Source organism: Pholcus phalangioides, unplaced genomic scaffold (assembly GCF_987345545.1).
Source record: "Pholcus phalangioides strain wild (caught in Gottingen) unplaced genomic scaffold, Ppha-v1.0 ptg000007l_1, whole genome shotgun sequence".
In the NCBI taxonomy this organism is placed as follows: domain Eukaryota; kingdom Metazoa; phylum Arthropoda; class Arachnida; order Araneae; family Pholcidae; genus Pholcus; species Pholcus phalangioides.
Genome location: NW_028301600.1, coordinates 7,687,681 through 7,707,917, shown reverse-complemented (window position 1 = coordinate 7,707,917; position 20,237 = coordinate 7,687,681). Strand labels below are relative to the sequence as shown.

The window sequence follows — 20,237 nt, the reverse complement described above, 5'->3', positions numbered from 1 at the left end:
ACAGATCTATAATAAAAAATGGTATACGATTCGAGTAATCATAGAAATTGGAAATTTGAAAATAAAAAAAATTCAACTATTTTTTCGAAGTTATTAAAATTTCAACGAAAATTCACCGGATATTGCAGAGAAAAAAAAACACTCGTCAATAGAGGTATTAGTTATACCCAGATTTACGCACACAATGTATTTTGAATAAATAATGAAAGAATTTCAAGTTCGTGGCGTATATATTTTGCAAAAATATGTATTTTTAAATTTTTTTTTGACAATTACAGTAGCCAAGTTCATACTTTAAGACCAAATTTTTGGCTAACTACACTTGGCTCAGGGTTTCGAACCCATATGCGGAGTTGAAACATGCTACCAGTTTTGTTGATCGGCATCTCTAAAAGCATAAGAAAAACAGAGGAATGGAAATGTTTTATTTGATACAAAAACGATAAAAAAGATAGGAATAAAAACAATAGATATCAGCAGAAATAAGTATGGAAACAAACAAAGCAGGTAAACAAACGCTTGAAAATTCCGCGTCTCTGTCACAAATCTTCCATAGAATCAAATTAGCGACTTCTTGGCATCGTTTTGGCGAGAAGGAGACAAACATCCATGGATGTCCGATTGTTTGGACATCTGGTGTGTGTTTGTGAATGTGAGCTAATGCAACCGGTGTTATCCCGAATTTGCGACCGGCATATGTAAAATATAATGGTCGTGAAAATTGGCCGGGTTAATACAATAAAGGAAAGAAAACATTTCCTTACGTTTTCCGTTCGCGGAAATATACTAAAATTGTGAGTTGTTCCAAATGAGCGGTCAGCCTTGCATGTTCAGAAGAAGGTAGAATCCGAAACTGTGCAAGTGACTTCAAGGTTACACGTTTCCTCGTGTGCTTGGTGAAAGTTAACTTTCACATCTCTTTCAAGCATGACACACTTTTCTCGTGACCTAATGTTTATGATCCCTCCCACTTTTATTATTTTTCTCTGTCTCTCTCAGCTGTTTTATCCGCATGGAAAACAGAAATGTGATTCAATGATGTTGCCGGCTAGCGGCCTGACGTACAGTCAAAAAAATAAAAATTGTCCCTGCCGCGCTTCGACAAGCAAACCGAAATAATTTCAATAGCAGGTACATTTTATGTCTACTCTGACGTCACCACCATTGCCGGGGTTTTTTTTCACTAAGGTATAACATTCCGTCTGATCTTCAGTTCAGTATTGCAACTCCTTTCAATCCTGAAAGATGCCTGTTTCCAGAGAGGAGCTCCTATCGAGGTTTACCATTGCTGACTATGTAATATTTGTGTTGATGCTCGCGGTGTCTGCCGTTATAGGAATTTACTATGCTTGCACTGGAGGTAAACAGAAGACAACGAAAGAGTTTTTCATGGGAGGTCAAAAAATGGGAGTATTTCCAGTGGCCATGTCTATCCTAGCTAGTTTCATGTCCGCTATTCCTATGTTGGGGATACCTGCCGAGACGTATTTGACAGGAACGCAATTTTGGATGGTGGTCATAGCATATTGTTTCATGTTCCCAACAGTTGCGTATGTGTTTATGCCGGTTTTCTACAATTTGAACTTTTCTAGTGTGTATGCGGTGAGTACATATGTTTTCACACGTTCTTAAAGTTTTGAATTTCATTTGAAAATTACGAGGTCACTCTCCCTCTTTCTAGCAGATAACGATACAGACTGTGCTTATATATGAGAAAATTATATTTTCTTAATAACAAGGGAAACCTAAAATAATAAAATTCCTAGATAAAAAAAATAATGATCACCCTCTTCCAAATTTCTCAAGTCTTTCGTTCAATTTTTATGTTTACAAATTCTCGTTTCGATAATCATTATTTCAAACTGTTTTTCCTTATCTTTTTTTATTTCAGGCTTTATTTTTATTTCGTTAAAGTAAAATAATTAACGGAAACAAAACACATTGAAAGTCCGTTATAACGAGAATCATGCTATAACGAGTGATATGCAAGTGATTGTCTACTAGCTAATTTTGAAAATGCAAAAAAAATATTCAGTTATAGAGAGTTGAAAATCAGGAAGCATTCGCTATAACGTCAAAAGAATTCTCAAAAATGCCAGTTTTTCCTTCTTTATCTTCAAGGATTGAACATGATGACTCTTATCATAACACATGCTTCTAGTAAAAATTACTCTGGTTTACTTCAAAGAATGGACACAGAAAAATCAAATTATTTTTACCCCTTTTTTCTATTTTTGGGCTTCCCCACTGTGCACATGGGTTATGTGATGAGGCTATTCAACTTTTGTCTCTTCCAATGGCTAAGAAACCACGGGACCAGAACTTGCTGTTTAAAGTCGTTTCCGAATGTCTGAAAAAATTGAGATAATTAATATTTTTAATTGTTCAGTTGGTCGACTAAATCACTTTGATAATACAAAATTCAATACAAAAATATCTTATTAAATTAACTGCTGTAAGACCAAATATCAATTTCATTACTCTAGAGCATAGGTTCCCAACCTTTTTGGAACCAGCGCCCCCTTTTTTAGTGCACGACTCCATAGCGCCCCCCCTTCTCCAGGTAAACTATATTGTACATAGTATATATTGAAAACAAGGACAAATTTTTAAATTAATTTATTAATTTATGCGAAGGTAATAATATGTATTTTTCTCACAGTATTTGATTAAAAATATATATGCTATTTGGAAAAAATGAATATAATACCATTAGTGAGATATCTGAGCTTGATGTGATGAAACTAATTTCTCGATGTTTGGTCATTTGTCACGTTTGGTTTTTTGTCATCAATAATCTTAAATATCCGCGTTCCACTATTGACAATCTGTTTCTTTTCTTCGTTAATAGACTGGTGACTATGCTAAATCCTCTCTCGGCTGAATATGATGATGGGAATGCAATAAAAAACTTTTTTGCTGCAGCCCATAAAACCGGATATAATGTTTGAATTTGACTTTGTAGCCAAAATTCCTGATACCCTTTTCTTAATTTTAATTTCAACTCTTCATTTGATGAAAATTCTATCAACTCTTCCTGCAGCGATAATTCTGTTATTTGAGGAAGGTTCTAGGACCCATTCTGGAATAGTCATGTTGACTACATCCTGAAATCTATTCGTAAAATCTGTCAGTGCTTCCAAATGCTGGCAATAAACCAAAATGTCGTCATCAGTTGTTTCAATTGAAGAAAGCATTGGAAACTGACAAAATTGTCGTCTACCAAAGTTTTGTTTGTAAAAAGCAATTTTTGACACGAACGGTGAAATAATTCCTTTTGCTTTGATAAAATTCAAATCATTACCTTGAAGTTGTACATTCATTTCATTAAATTTAGTACATAAATCGGCCAAAAGGGCGCAATATCACTCTTAAATTTCAATAAATTCTGTCTTAATGAATCATCCTTGTTTTCAAAAAACTTTGTGGCTGATTCAAAGAGTTCGTAAAATCGTTTCAGACAGGTACCTTTTGACAACCAACGAACTTCTGTATGTAATAATAAACGATTGAAGTGTCTTCATCGTTTTCATCACAAAGATTTCTAAATATCCTGTGATGGAGAGCATTGTTTCTGATCTTGTTAACTGCTTTAATTACATATTGTAGCGAGCGAGGAAAGCGATCACTAAGATTTTTTGCGACCAAATGTTGTCGGTGAATCATACAATGCACGGCCACTAAATTTGGTACGACTTTTTTTCAGGATTGAAATGAATCCACGGTAGGAGATTAATATCACCGGAACATATTGTGTTTATTACAATGAAATGCCTTTATGATTTTACCAGGGTTATTAAAATCAAAACAATAAAAGTAATAAACACATTCTTACTTTTGGTGGTAACAATTTACCCTTGATATGAAGAAATTCCGAAATGCATTGGTTGGTATTTATAATAATCTTTAACCCCTGTCCACTGCACTATTGTACCGCCCGGGAAATATTGCCCCGGAAATTTAAGGTCTATATGACCTTGAATTTTCTGCACATGCTTAAAAGGGCGGTACCTTCAACGCCAACTCAATAGCCTTGTTTACATGGGAAATGAAAAAATAAGGGGAAACCGCCATCCTCCAAAGCCAAAAATTTTTTGCTGAACAGGGAAAACTGGCAACTCTGTTTACTTATTCCGCAATAGCGAAAAATCGCAAAGGATTATGAGAAATAGTATGCACCGCGAAAATCCCCAAGAGGATATGTAAATACAGTATTTTTCCTCCTCTTTCTTTACTCTTCTTTCTCTACTAGGGAAAACAGTCATCAAGCCAGTGCCTGAACTCTCAGTGATACCGCAATAGTGAACATGCAAACCGGGCTACTATGACTTGAACATGAAACGCCCCCCTCATACTTCTGAACGCCCCCTCAATATGACTTGAACAAAAAACGCCCCCCTCAGACTTCTCAGCGCTCACCGGTGGGCGGTAGCGCCCACGTTGGGAACCACTGCTCTAGAGAGATCTGTTCATTTGTCAAATATTAGAAGGAAACGATCTAAAAGACTTTTCAACGCAGATAAAGTAGCGATTTTTTACAATTTTATAACCTGACAGAGCAAAAAATGGATATTTGCTTATAATGGGAATCCCGTTATAATGGCGGTTTTCCTCGTGATTGTGAACTGTCATTATAACGGGCCTTTCTTGTGTACTAACTATAATATAAAATATCAAACTCCTTTCATGACAGTTTGATCTGCCGCAACATAAAAAATTCGTCATGTGTGTACGTGATTTAAGGTTATAAATATATATTTTGCATTAGATAATACGGTTCTGGTCGTCTTAAGAGCATCATGGGCTCCCGGGCCAAGTGGTTTTTCTGAGGCCCTACCGGGTGAATTCTATAAAATTTCAACTGGAACTCACTTTTGTGAGGCCCCTCTTCTCTTGAGGTCCCCTGGCCGTGCCCGGAGTGGCTCATGCGTTAAGACGGCACTGCATGAATGTGCAAATTTTCACTTTTGGGTTTATCAGCCGGTTGGAACACTTATTTTGCTGTCTAAGTTTTGCCAGGCATGCGAATGTGTACCTCCTATTGAAACACATTTTAATAAACATTTTAGGAAAACAACTTCCATAGATTTCACGTCTATGGAAGTTATTTTCCTAAACAACACACATGGTTACAGTAAACATTTGAACGTCGTTTACCAAGTTCTTGGAATTTGCACAGTCAAGTTTTCGGCACAATGGGGGACCATATGTGAAATGGTGAAATCCAAAATAGTTGAAATCCAATTTTTTACATATACAGTCAACGCCGCTTATTTTAATCACAAATAATGTTACCATTCAGGTATTGTTATGACTTTTGCAAAGGAGGAACAGATCAATATCATAACATTGGGGAAAAAATTCGTTTGTAGTTAGCGGGACTTTAACATCGAAAATTTTTCCGTCGAAATTTTTTTTTGCTCATTTTGAAGCTAAGGTTGGCAAAGCCAAACTTATTTTTTTCCCTGTAAGTTATCGTTATCCCACTGCAAGACTATGTAAGAAGCTAAGACATGTTCCTCTTTATCCCCCCCCCCTTGTTGACAAACATTTCCGTACTTAACGCCGTAATCGGTCCGTAGTATTCGCTGCGATCCATGTACGCGTAAAGCTGCTTTTTCAATGGCCTTCGAATAGTGAAGACACATGACAAAGAAAAAAAAAATTTTCCGTTCCGTTGTTGATTAGTTTCTTTCAGTTGACCAGATTCAAATTTATTTTTCCGGGAAACTTTCTCAAGGGAATGTATGGAACGTACCGTACATTATAAAAAGTATCGTGACTCATAATACACATTGGACACTAAGTTTGATTCTAACGCTTCACAACAGCTGAATAAAAAAAAAATGCTGCACTTCAGCCCAAATCCAAAAAGAAAAAAAAAAAGTCCCATTTTGGAATAAAATGAAAAAAAAAAATTGGAACGATTTTGAACATTTTGAAATTAATTATGTGGAAAAGAAAACTGTTGTCCTGTTTTACCAATATCAGTTTACCATACATCCCGTTCGACCAAACGGGATGTATGATCGCCGAACTTGCACAAAAACGGGAATTTTTTCCGATATATTTGGTATTTGGTTATTGTTATCAGAAACCTCGATTCCTGATGTGATCGCATTAAGCGGTGTGGACTATTTATCAGCGGCTACCTTAAAGGTCAGTACTCGATTGAAATATTTCACGCGAAATACCGTTATTTCCTTGTACAGTAGAAAAAAGACGGCGGAGATGCAGTTGCGCTTCCCACAAAACCTGTCAATCAGAAAAAAGGGTCATTTGCACCAGAAAAATTAATCTTATTCGGAGTTCGAATGGAGTTGTGGAACAGCCGCGCAATTTGGTCATCATGTCTATTTTTCAGTTTTAGTTTTTAATAGTCATTATTGACCAATCATAACTTTAGAAATGGACCATTTCTAACTTTATCAGCCACATACCGAAGCCATACTTTAAGGTCATAAAGTTTTGTTGAGAAATTTCTTTTTCGGCCTTTTCTTCTTGAATGTATCGAGCTAGCTTGCGATCAGCATCTTGTGCGGAACTCCACAAAAATATACAACAATCGGAATGTACGGTACGAAAGGAAGCGAAGCTTAATGTGTTTGTTGCTATCTGTTGGTTAGAGCAGTGTTTCCCAAAGTGAAAAATATCGCCCCCCTGGGAGTGACGGAAGGCTCTAGAAGTAGTAGAAGCTTTGGGTTTAATATAGGATCCTATGGATTGGTTTGAGTTGCGAGTGATGAAAAAAAAACATTTTTGAAGAAGGGAGGGGAGATAGAACGAAAAGTTTGGGAAGTATGGGAAGAGTAGCCATCTTCAACATGTTGCTCGCGAGCACCATTGTGCTCTCCGAAGCATCAAGAGTGCTTAATGGTCATATAAGATTTCGTGTGTTGCTAACATTTGATCAATGCTTCAATCAAACTCTCCCTAAAAATTCCATTCAAGAATTACAATTACGCCGATTTAAGTCATACATATGTCAAATTCACCCTAAGGAGGCTCTTCGTATGATGTAGGTATAGTGCTCCGACTCCAGAAAGGTCGAAGACTCCCACGGTTAGAGCCTTCTGTGGAGACTTTTATTGAGCCTTAAGAGAAAATACTCCAAAAATTCTTGAATTTTTTGTGAGGGGAAACTAAAAATTTTCAACTATAATAACAGACATAAGAATTTTTTTTCCCGATTGGAAAAATTCTGAAAAATAATATCGGCTTATCGCAGCTTATACGTACAGGATATTGTAAATGTGTAGAAGATACTTAAATCTAGTTTCGTATATCATAAAAAAATGGAACAGCGAGAAAAAAAAAATACATTCATTCAAATTGAGCCGTTCTAGTTTTCATACGAATAGAATGAAATGAATGTATACATTGAAATAAAAAAAGTTTCTTTTTTCGCATGTGAACGTCTTTCGGGTCAACGTTTTCAGGCGTACGCTGAGGTCAACTTTCACTACAACGAACGGTCACCATCACCTAAAGCATCAAAACGTGTCCTATAGGATTGTACAGAAGGCGTGATTCAACGTCCTAGTTATTTCCAGTTGGCGCGAATTGTTGAACTCTCTTTCTACCTCTTTTTCTTTCGTTCTGTAATACTATATAGCATTAATGTGACCGGATATGATATAATTTTGCTATCAGCAAAACTAATCAATAATTAAGATTACGTATACAGTATATGTAACATAATTATAGCTATTTATTGTTGTTATTTTTTAATTCAAACAAAATGTTATGATACAAATAATGTTGTCATGCAAATAAAAAATGTCATACATACAAATGCAAACACATATTACACAAAGATACAAATAAACACACATAAATGCAACCCCAAGGGACTGTCAAGTCCTTCCAGCAAATCTATATAAATTTTATTATTGATTTTTTTCAGCAACAGCTCTTACGTTTTATCGTGTTTTTGCTTATATGTATTGGTACAATAATTTATTTTAAATAACTGCATTAATATCTATAATCATTGATCACATAAAATATATTGTAATATATATTTCTATTGCAATTTGTGTAATTATTTTTTTGTTGGTTTTCATTTTATTCATTAGTAATTTCAATGCGAAAAAAAGTGGTGGTTTACTAAAAGTTTAAATCGCTGAAATCGAAATGTAAAAGGCTTTCAAACTTCATCGATAAGCAAGAACATAGCAACATAGAATCAGGTAGGTCCGAGATATGCACATGCTACTTAGCAGCACGAAAGCACGCTACTTTTGAGCAAATGCAACCTGTAAAATTATTGGTAGCATTCGAGCAAATGTTACCAATAAGCTTATATGTTACTTTTGCTCGAAAGTAGCGTGCTTTCGTGCTGCTGAATAGCATGTAAATCTCGGGCTGTAATGCTACTATCTTCTACAGTTGCTCGATGACATTTCAAGTGTTGAAAACGAAGATGAATTCGTTCGTAAACTAGAGTGAATAGTCAATTGAATGAACGACGTATTTGAACCAAAAATTGCAAAAAAAGAAGGTTCCTTTTTGCAATTTTGGGTTCAAATACGTCGTTCATTCAATTGTCTGATCCAACCCAAAAGGTAATTCGTTTTCTAGAGTGGTTAGTATTCATTAGAGATTCCAAAAATAAGTCGATGAAAAGTTGAGTCCTTATACCAGTCAATACACCATTTACTAGTATCAAAAACCAAGATACCCATCAGAGCAATCAGAAGACAAGTTACCGAAAAGATTTATTTCTCTCTATTCCGAAGGTTATCCAAAAACAAACAAAAACTATGACCCCGTTCTTAAGAGAACTTTAATATTTATTTGAAGTTTGACATTGTGTCAGCTCATATAAATCAAAGAAATATTTTCTTATTACCTGATTGCTACCAAAGTTCAAAAAAAAAGACTACGTTTTATAGTTTAACTATAAAACGTATTTATTTATTTATTTATTTTTTTAAAAAATAAATAAAAAATAATATTTTTTGATGATATTCTCTACACGCGTCGTACGTGATAGACCAGCGTAACTTGGGAGTGGCACTTACGATAATTAACGAACGATGACTGTGATAATTAATGAGATTGGTACTGGTACTTTAGAGGATGTGGAACAAAAATTCTAATCTAATGTAGCGTAAAATTTAAATCACGTGGATTTTTTTTTTTGCTTGGCGTTCCATGTGGCCTCGTCCACACACCAAAAAAAAAAGAAGAGAAAAATAGCGGATTTTTTTTCGGTTCCAGCTTAACAGTCCACTGTTCTCAATTAAATCGTAACAGATTTACATTTTATGATCTAATAATTCAAGGACACTTGCTCATTTTTCATCACTTAACATTTTAGTTTCCGTATGGGATCGAGAAAAAAAAAATGTAGAACATACAGCATTATATATACAGTATATATAAGTCTCGAAAGTTCGAGACTGGATAATCCGAGGTGCTGAAATTGTTTTGGAAATTCCTCACCAAAAACTCTCTTTCTGTTTTTTCTCTTTTTTGGAAATAATTTTTTTTTTCATTTTTCCTATGGATGCGAATTACTTTAGTCTGAAATCCTTTTTGACTGGGAATGAAAAGGGTCTTGATCCCTTAGGCTCGGGTCATTGGCGGATCCCCAGGACAGAATTTTTTACAGGACCCCTCTATAGTAAATTTATAGTGTAAAAAAAATAATAGCATTCATATCGGCTTCTTCCAGAACAGGAACCACTGTCAACCTATCTCATAAAGAGCTATGAGTCTAGACAGCCTGGATTTGTAATTAATTGAGAACAAGACAGACAAACGTAAGTACGGATACGTAGGTTCAAAGAAAACAAAATAGAGTATACAGTAATTATATCGTCTCCCTTATGCCAGAGACACGAATGTGAAAATGTTCACTTTTTGGGTTTATCAGCTGGTTGGATCCCTTATTTTGCTATCTAAGTTTTGCCAGGAACGCCAATGTGTACCCCCTATTGCAGCGTTTTTCAACCTGTGGTCCGCGACGATTGATATTAATAATATCCATTATGAGTTCAAATAAAATTATACCTTCATACTTGGGTTCACTAAGTATGAAGTATGTACCTTCATACATACATAATCAAGGGTAATGCAGAAAATCGCGATTCGAAATATGGATGTCAATAAATGTTGCCAAAACCTGCAATTTATTTAATGCAATTTGTTAACTGCTACTAAAATTACTGAAGGTTGTGGAAATATATATGACCATATTTCATTGAGAAAAATACGGTAAACTGAGATCTTAAATAATAATCCGTCGTAAAATACGGGAAATCGCCAATTGTCATCAAAAACATTGTCAGAAGTAGGCACAATCACCAATCGTAATTAAAAGTAAAAAAAAGAAGAGGACAAAAAACGTTAAAAACCTGACAAATATGTGAGATGAATACTTATAATTTTTGCCATTATTATCAAAATATAATTTTTATATTATGAAAACGCTGTGTAGTCACTACATTAGCAAATATTATAAATTATAAGTATCGATGAAAGAAACGGCACAAATGTATGAAAAATCAAACAACGAAAAATACGGGACAAAAGTGATCCGTTCAGTTGTTTCAGACATTTCACTTTTCCTTGTTTTTAGAAAGATTAAGAAACACTGTGCTATTGAAACAATGTTACAAAACATTTTAGAAAACCGACATCTATTGAGTAACACATGGATAGATTAAACATTTAAACGTCTTTTTCCGAGTTCCTCCCCACACCGAGAATTCACTCGTTCATGTTTCTGACATAAAGGGGGACGATATTGTATATAATAATTATACTAAATGTAATTGTAATATAGAGTAATTATATATTTAAATGAAAATAAGTTACATTTTCAACGTTAACTTCAATTGGAATATATGGCCCATATAGTCTTAATATGATTTACTTAAATGGAGACATTTGCCACCTCACAAGTGGGAGGCTGACCGGGTTCCAGCCGGGTGGTCCTGAAATGGGCCTCAACATTCTCTTAATGTTTTACTATATACAGGGTGAGTATAATTAAAGTTCCCGTACTCTGAGTAGTTTTTCTCAAAAACTGCTCATCCGATGCAGCCAAATTTTCAGAATATCTTAATGAGACCATGGGAGAGAGATTTATGCAATTAAAAAAAGTTCAATGTTTGACCACCTGGTGAAAATTGGCGCTTTTTTATTGCATTTATTCCTTTTTTTCCATGGTCCATAAAGTGTATATACCAAGTTTCAATGGAATGCGTCCACCAGAGCAGACCCAACACAGGTCTGAGTAGTATCAGTATACTGACACTACTCAGACCTATATACCGCCCGTTCTGGTGAACGTATTCCATTGAAACTTGGTATATACGCTATATGGTCTATGGGAAAAAGGAAAATTCAATAAAAAGCACAATTTTTTCATCTGGTGGTCAAAAATAGAACCATTTTTTATTGCATAAAACTCTCTTTTATGGTTTCATATATCCTGAAAATTTGTCTGTATTCGGATGAGTTGCTTTTGAGAAAAACTACTCATCGGGGTACAGAGTACGGGAAGTTTAATCATAATCACCCTGTATATATTTATAGGGAGCTCTTCTCTTCCACTGAAATATAACCGAGGTGGTCTCGGTCCTGTTTGTTCACCACTAATTACTGAGACTACTGCAGGGGTCTTCAACGTATGGCCCGCGCGCTAAATTTGACCCTCGGAGCTTTTTGTTTTGGCCGATCCTTTTCAGAAAATGGGTAAAACATTGAATAATGGTTAATTCTACAATTAATGAAAGAAATAATTTCGGAACTGATGAAAGAAATAATTCCAGAATTGATGAGAATTCAGAATTACTGCAAGAGATTCTGAATTTTCATTCTTTCCCTGGACAGATCTTGCTTATCCCTTGGAAATACGTGAGGTAGAATCACGTTATTTATTAATAAATAATTTTAGAATTTTTGAAACAAATAATTTTAGAATTTTTGAAACAAATAATTTTAGAATTTTTGAAACAAATAATTTTTGAATTTTTGAAACAAATAATTTTTGAATTTTTGAAACAAATAATTTTTGAATTTTTGAAACAAATAATTTTTGAATTTTTGAAACAAATAATTTTTGAATTTTTGAAACAAATAATTTTTGAGTTTTTGAAACAAATAATTTTTGAATTTTTGAAACAAATAATTTTTTAATTAGTGAGAAAAATAACTTATGAGTTAAATAAATAACTTATATCAATGAGAGAAATAATTTCTCATTTCCTGATAGAAATTATTTCACAATCAATAAAAGAGTAGTTGCATAATTATTGAAAGACAAGATTTCGAGATATATTGAAAAGAATAATTTTTTTCAGAATTGCCAAATTAAATAATGAAGCATTATTTAAAGCGATTTCAGATAAAAATTAATCTCAGAATTAATTAATTTAATTAGTAATTAATCAAGAACTCGTTCAGAATTAGTGTTAAAAATATTTTCAGAACTATTCAAAATTGATAATTAATAAAAGAAATAATTTTAGAATACATAAAAAGTCTTCAATTATTTTTGTTCCTGTTTAACTCGTGAGCCCGATTGGCCGTTTTTATTAAGATGCCACTTAATTGCATGGGTTGGTGGCCCACGAGCTACGTGGAAAGTTTCAATTCGCCCCACCGCGTCTGTAAGGTTGGAGACCCCTACTGTACCAACATCATCTATAACAGATATCTGCTACAGATGGTGTTGGCTGTACACTGCATTCATAAAATATTTTTTTATGATAAAATCTACTATGGAGAGGACACGAATTAAATTTACGTGATAACCAATGTATAAAATTAACCATATGGTTGTTGCACCTATATGACTCGCTAACCCAAAAACAATACACTAGAAATATTTATTGGAATTTTCAGAAGTAAGTAAAGTTTTGCATCTGATCCACCGTTTCCATTATGTAACCGATTCGTTGGAGATAACTCGACTATTACATCATTCCGTACTGTTACGAAACTGTGAAAAACATTTTTTTCTTGCTATATAATTTCCCCCCGATGACCTTAACTGATAACTTCTCAAAGAGACCGTTATAATAGCAAAAGAATGAATTGAACAAAGGGAAGATTAAGCCTAGACATCATTATGAGGCTACTTTGACCCGACAACCTACAGCCGAAGGCACATTTTGTTTTTTAATCTAAGCTTTGCTCCCACGAATCTCTCGCTTTACTGGAAATTATGCAACTCGCTTGTTTATTATAGAATAAACGAAAGAAAGAAGCCACGGGTAGTTTCACGGAAATACAACACATCGGCCGGCATCTATCAAAGAGAAGCATGACTAACTATATTATATTTCAATGAGAAGAAAACGTGACATCGAAACAATTAACGCTAAGTGTCGCAAGTCGATGAAGATTAGGTTAAACCGTGGACATATTAGACACAGACTTGTTAGCTTTAGTGTGTGGGTTAAACCAATGTTCCTAAACGATTTTCCTCCCATAGTACCATTATATTTTCTTCTCGTGCCCCTTTGTCATATCCATCCCTCCTTTATCCAGAAGCGAAACTCTTTCTACTTATTGATTTTTGGAATAAATTTGTGGTGGACAAAAACTTTATAAATGACGGCAATCTCCGGACTTACTGATCTTACCTCTTGCGGGCAGTTCTATTCAGACACAAATCACGGAGCCCGTACATAGCTGGAAGTAACAGCTATATATATTCATATATTTACCTTCGAAAATCATAGTAACAAATCTCATCTCCCTTATGGACATAAGGCCCTATGCGTTAAGATGGCCATAGTTCTATGGACATGCTGGAATGTCAAAGTAGGCACACTTTTCCCACCATATTTCAGTTGAATGCTTTATTTCTTCACATTTGAATTTTTTTGAAGCTCTCGGTGCCTTCTTAACCACCTGTCATGGCTCCCTTCATCACTTGATTATTACCCGTGGCCCCCTTAGAATATTTTAAGGCCACATGGAGCAATATGATTCTAGGTTAAACGCTGGGGAAATGAGCTAAAACACCGGGTTGAGCTACCTGTCGAAATGCCTACGATTCGGGACTAAAACGAGACATATGGTCAGCTTATGAATGCCCTCATGTATGTATGCGTGTGTCTTGTTTCTTTCTTTTATCAAGGAAGAAGCATTCAAAAAAAGAGGTTCTTAAAACTTTCCTTTCTTAATAAGAGCAGAGGTTTCCTCTACGTTCGCGCGAAACCCTTGATATTTACGAAACTGTCCCATCACGAATGAACGCCAGGACTCTACCACCAGACTAATCCCGTTGCCGAGATCTCTTCCAGCCTAGCTTCGTGCTAGGAGTCTGGAACAAAGTGTGTGTACCTAACAGTCTGAATCTAGTGTTGTCTGATTTTTCAGTGCTGTCATCTATATTTAAAAGTATGAGTGCAGTGATTGAATATTTGTACTGCTGTTGCTCTCTGAAGTGAAGATCATGTGAGAAGGGAGAGGATACGGTTTGACGAGTACAAAAATATACAGCGTAAAAACTTGAGTACGTTTCATCTCAAATAACTTTTAAACTCCGTGGGCTATAGAAACATACTTTCAATTAGAGAAAGTATTTAAAAATGATGAAAAAAAATTAATGTTTTTAAGTGCAATATTCGCTGAGATATTTAAATTCAAAATTCTCTGAAAATGAAGGAAAGAACAGCTTTATGAAGCGTAGAATGAGATTGTTCGTTAGTTAATAGAGTTTTTTCTCATTTTCAGTGATTTGAATTCGAATATCTCAGCAAATATTGCACTTATAAACATGGGATTTTTTTCGGTGGGTTCAGGAGAAAAAGCGCAAAAACTTTTCAATTGGAAATTAGAAGACAGGTGTATCGTATAAAAAATTTAATTTTGTATCTTGGTAAATATACAGTCCTCTTGGTCAAATAAATGACACATCTAAGATGGACACGTTATTTAAATACTTTTTCTAATTGAAATTCTATAGTAAACGGTTTACGAGGTATTTGAGGTGAAATGGACTCGATTTTTCATCCTGTATACCAGGGGCGTAGCCAGAAATTTCGTTCGGGGTGGGGGGGGACCACTTTCATTTCGGGGGGGGGGGGGGGACCAAAGTGACAGAACAATGGATTTGGCCATCTTTTTTCCTTTTTTGGGTCATTTTCTCACATTTCGGGGGGGGGGCAGACCCCCAAGTCCCCCCCCCCCCTCGCAACGCCCTTGCTGTATACTCTATACCAAGGATTTTCAACGTAAAAGCTCTTGCGGATTTCCTTTGATGAAAATGATGCTGTTCCACGGAACCCAAACAAATTTTGAATACTTATCTAATATACAGGGTGTCCCTACCGTCGTCTTAACAGTATCATAACAGCCCGGCATTATGTGTAACTCCAGTTTACACATTTTATTAAGATTACTCCCATTATTCATAAATCATAGAGCCTTATCGTGGAGGCCCCTATGCAGCAGAGGTTCTCATGCCTTGCTCAGGTGAGCCCCATGCATTAAACGACTCTGGGTGACACGTAAAGTTCACGCGAGCTCTGAAGTTAGAGGATCCTCACAATCCTAATGGAATCGAGAAGCTATCCATACTTAGAATCAGACAACCATAAGTATTCTTTATGGGCATTGTATAATATTTTATGTATATATAGTTTATAATTTTTGTTAATTGAATTTTTAATTGGGTTGCTGTATTTTTGAAACATATGACATCCATATTTTTATGGGCATCTTTTTCTCAGCCACCTCGTTGGGCATTTTGCCTGTTGTGGCGTTGTATTTGTATTTGCATATAAAAGTTTCTGAGAACCATCTTTTTTTACGACGTATAGTTTCCTAATGAGACGGAGAATGACATTTATGATGTTTCATCCGAAGCACCAAGTTGGGACCGGCTTCTAGTTTATTCAATGTTGAATAAATAATACGTTTCCTAAGTTGTTCAGTCATCCAAGTGGTCTTGATTTCTATAAACGGCACTAATTCGTTAAAATTTAAAATAAAGAATAGCTCTACACAAGTATCAGTAACAAAAAGGTTTTTTCTTTGAAAGCTCTCTAGAATCCGGAATTTCAAGGGTTCCGCGCGTGACGTTTGTGATTCCGCTGAACCCCAACAAAGCTCCAACGGAATCTTAGGGTTTCGCGGAACACCATTTGGAAACCCATACGCTATACGTACGTGCTCGTACGTGGGATTATGGATGTGGTTGATGACGAAGGAAAAACTCACTCTACTCTACTCACTTACAAACCCGCAGATACAAATACAAATACAACGCCACAACAGGCAAAATACCCAACGAGGTGGCTGAGAACAAGGCTAAGCTGTTCAATAGGATGGATACGATGTATTATGCGTTTTCAATGCACTGCCAAGCTAGTTTCGGCAAGGGGACGCCGATATCGGTTTGTTAAGGCCAATCGACGTTACATGGAGATTTTTCATGGTCTATGTTCTGTCAAAGAGAAATAAGGTATTCACGGTGGAACGAAAAATCGAGAAGCTATTTATTTTAGATGACGACAACCATAATTTTATGGTCACTATATTTTCTGTTTTAAATGTTTTTTTAATTTATTGGTTACATTTCTTAAAATGGGATTATTGTATGTATACAGGTACAAATTATATTCATGTTTATCATGGCAATTTTTTCATTTTTGTGTCACTACTTTCATTAGGCAGGTTTCTCTTGTAGCGTTTGCTTTCGTATTTGTTTTTTACTTCCTCGTGCACTAAATTTTGTAATTACAATGAAACCTCGCTGCAACGGTACTCGATATAACGATAAATCCCTTTACGGGATTTTTTTGGAATCTTGTTTGAAATTGCTTATAGTCTAATTAATGTTAAATTTTTCTCTATGCAACAATATCTTTTACTACGACAAATCCCTCTATAACGATATTTTTAAAGAGATTTTGAAATCGTTACAACGATATTTCATTATATTTCGCTAAAAATACCTTTTAATATATTTCTAAGTTGCTAACCAGTTTTTGTTTCTTCGAAAGTTTCTAATAGCACCGGTATTTTGCACTATCTAACCTTTGATAGTGTTAATTAAATAATTAAGTTGCCGTGACGCTACTTAATATGTAGTACACAAAAGTGTTGTGCAGCAAACTACTTCACAGGGTGGAACACCTAACCGAATTTTATCCTTCAACAAGTCAATTGCAAATTTTTGCAGTGAATAGACACTCATAAATGCCTTTTATGGTGGTACTAATAATGCCAATTCAGAAGAGATGCCAACAACAGCATAAATTAGGCGGTCCCTGATGATAATGCTACCTCTCGACATAACGATAAATCATCACACATCATCTCACATATTTGTCACGTTTAATGTTTTTTCGTTATTTTCCAGAAGTTTTAATTACGATCGGTGATTGTGCCTACTTTTGGCAATGTTTCTGATTACAATTGGCGATGTCCCGTATTTTACGGATTATTATTTAAGATCCCAGTTAACAGAATTTTTTTTCTTAACGAAATATGGTCATTAGATCATTTGAATTTTTCTTTTGGGAAATACATTTTTGTTTATTGTAATTTTTAGCAGCCCTTCATTTCCACAACCTCAGCAATTTCAGCAGTAATTAGCAAATTGCATTTAAAGCAATGAATTGCAGTTCTTTTGTAAAATATAGTGATATCCTGTATTTAGGATCGCAATTTCCTGCATTCTCCTCAAATGATGTATGATGAAACTAAGTATGAAAGTATACTTTTATTTGAACCCATATGGATATATTATTTATATCAATTACAAGGGGGTGAATAACTTTAGCAAGTTTTGCCTGCGTACCACCTCTGTTAACGCAGACCATAGGTTGAGAAATGCTGTAATGGATAGGGATCCGGAAATTTCGCCCCCGACGTTTCATCCTCGACATTTTGCTTCTGGTACGTTTCATCCCCTACACATTTCGCCTCTGGTACGTTTCATCCCCTACACATTTCGCCTCTGGTACGTTTCATCCCCTACACATTTCGCCTCTGGTACGTTTCATCCCCTACACATTTCGCCTCTGGTACGTTTCATCCCCTACACATTTCGCCTCTGGTACGTTTCATCCCCTACACATTTCGCCCCTGGTAGATTTCGTCGCCAGAAATTTCGCACAAGTGATTAGGTGAGTGACCATACAAAAGCGATGGGAAATTGACTGTATGAGGGAGTGAGTGCCCGTATGTATGACCAAGTGAGTGACCACATGAGTGACAGTGTGAATGACCGTGTGAGTGAACAAGTGAGTTATCGTGTGAGTATGTGAGTTTGAGTGACAATGGTTAAGTATGGTTATGGTTATGAGTAACCAAATGAATGACCGTATGAGTAACTGAGTGTGAGTGACTGCATGGTCACTAATATGGTCATGCGCATACGGTCGCTCTCTTGGCCACTCATACAGTCATTTACTCGTTCACTCATACGGTCAGGGCAGGCGAAATGTCGGGGGCAAAGTTTCCGTAAACCAATTTGATATACGTCATAAGAGGGTTAAAATTATATCGAATAAATCGTTTCAGACTATAATAAATATAACATAAATCGTTTCAGACTATAATAAATATAACATAAATTGTTTCAGACATTTTACTGGTTCTTTGTTTCAGAAAGGTTGAGAAACACTGTCATATTATATATTAGGACATATATTTTTCCTTATTCTTCATTAATAATTTTTGCCATCATATGTTATTATTATCAATTACTCATTAATAATTTACAACGTAATGTTCATCCGGGGATTCCAAATCAGTTAGAAACGACGTCGGTTTCAACAGCGTTATACTTCAATATTCTTTAAATAACTTACAGTGAAACCTCGATACAACTCTGCGGACCAAGGAAAAATATCATTGTGGAGAGGTAGCATTATCATCAGGGACCACCTAATTTATGCTGTTGTTGGCATCTTTTCTGAATTGGCATTATTAGTACCACCATAAAAGGCATTTATGAGTGTCTATTCACTGCAAAAAATTGCAATTGAATTGTTGAAAAATAAAATTCGGTTAGGCGTTCCACCCTGTGAAGTAGTTTGCTGCACAACACTTTTGTGTACTACATATTAAGTAGCGTCACGGCAACTTAATTAGTTAATTAACACTTTCAATGATTAGATAGTGCAAAATACTGGTGCTATTAAGGCAGGATTAGTAGCTTGATGAAAGATCTTTTAAAAAACTTGGAAAAAAAACAACCAATAAGTGTATATATCGGCTACATTCGAGCGAGTGTAACCGATGATTGGTTACATTTTTCAAGTTTTATAAAAGAACTTTTACCAAACTTTTATGTTTTAATCCCGATTTTAAACACCTTGCAAGTTCAAAATATGTTTCCACTAAAAATGTTATCTAAGACCAGGATTACACTATAAAAGTTTGATAAAAGACATTTTACAGAACTAGAAAAAACAACCAATAAACCGCTTGGCTACATTCGCTCGAATGCAACCGATGCGCTTATTGCACTTTTTAAGTTGTAAAAAATAACTTTTATCAAAAGTGCTTTTATAAAACCTGTAAAACACGACCAATAAACTGATCGGTTGCATTGGATCGAATGTAACCGATCAGCTTATTCGTTGTATTTTTCAAGTTTTATACAAGCACTTTTACCAAACTTTTATAGTTTAATCCAGGCCTAAGAAGAAGAGAAGAAAAGCAACAGATGTCAAAAGTAAATACACAAATACAAATATGTACTAATGCTTATCTACTTTGCGGAAGTAAAAGTTTTTTTTCGCATATTGTTCGTCCATAATAATCTCGAAGTAGGTCAGTACAGCCAAAGAAGAAGAAACAATTCACCTTATACATATTTCCACATAGGGTTGGTTGGTTGTCCATTCAATTAACGAGAGAAACTCGATCATTCAATAAATTACTGAGAAAAGAGAGAGAGAAAAAAACCAAGACGGAAGACTCCAAACGAGAAGAAAAAAAGAAAACATCGAAGGTAAAAGAAAAGATCATTGACACTATGTAACACTATTGCATGACTTAAGAAGTCATTGAAGCACGAAATGCGCGTTATATCGAAACTTTTTTGTTTTTCGATTTCTCAATTAACGAAAAACGTTAATTTTTTTTGACAGCTTCTGATCGAACACTTTCTCTTCTCTGAAAAAGAAAAAAACCATATTGCAGAATACCCCGAGACTTGGAATGATGTATACGTTACGCGGTAAATGTGATAAATCCGGTTGTTATGCATAATCGCCGAGCATTTTGGTAACTTCGATAGGTTTCTCTAA

General features: G+C 35.2%; 1 protein-coding gene across 1 annotated transcript in view; it reads left to right on the top strand.

Annotated features, from left to right (window-relative positions):
* Positions 1-1,030: 1,030 nt before the first annotated feature.
* The window catches only part of LOC149084878 (sodium-coupled monocarboxylate transporter 1-like), a 60,002-nt gene continuing 40,795 nt past the window's right edge, over positions 1,031-20,237 (top strand). The window contains exon 1 of the mRNA XM_089232614.1: positions 1,031-1,602. Coding sequence (XP_089088740.1) covers positions 1,246-1,602 — 357 coding nt within the window. The 5' untranslated portion in view covers positions 1,031-1,245. The remainder of the gene's footprint in view (positions 1,603-20,237) is intronic.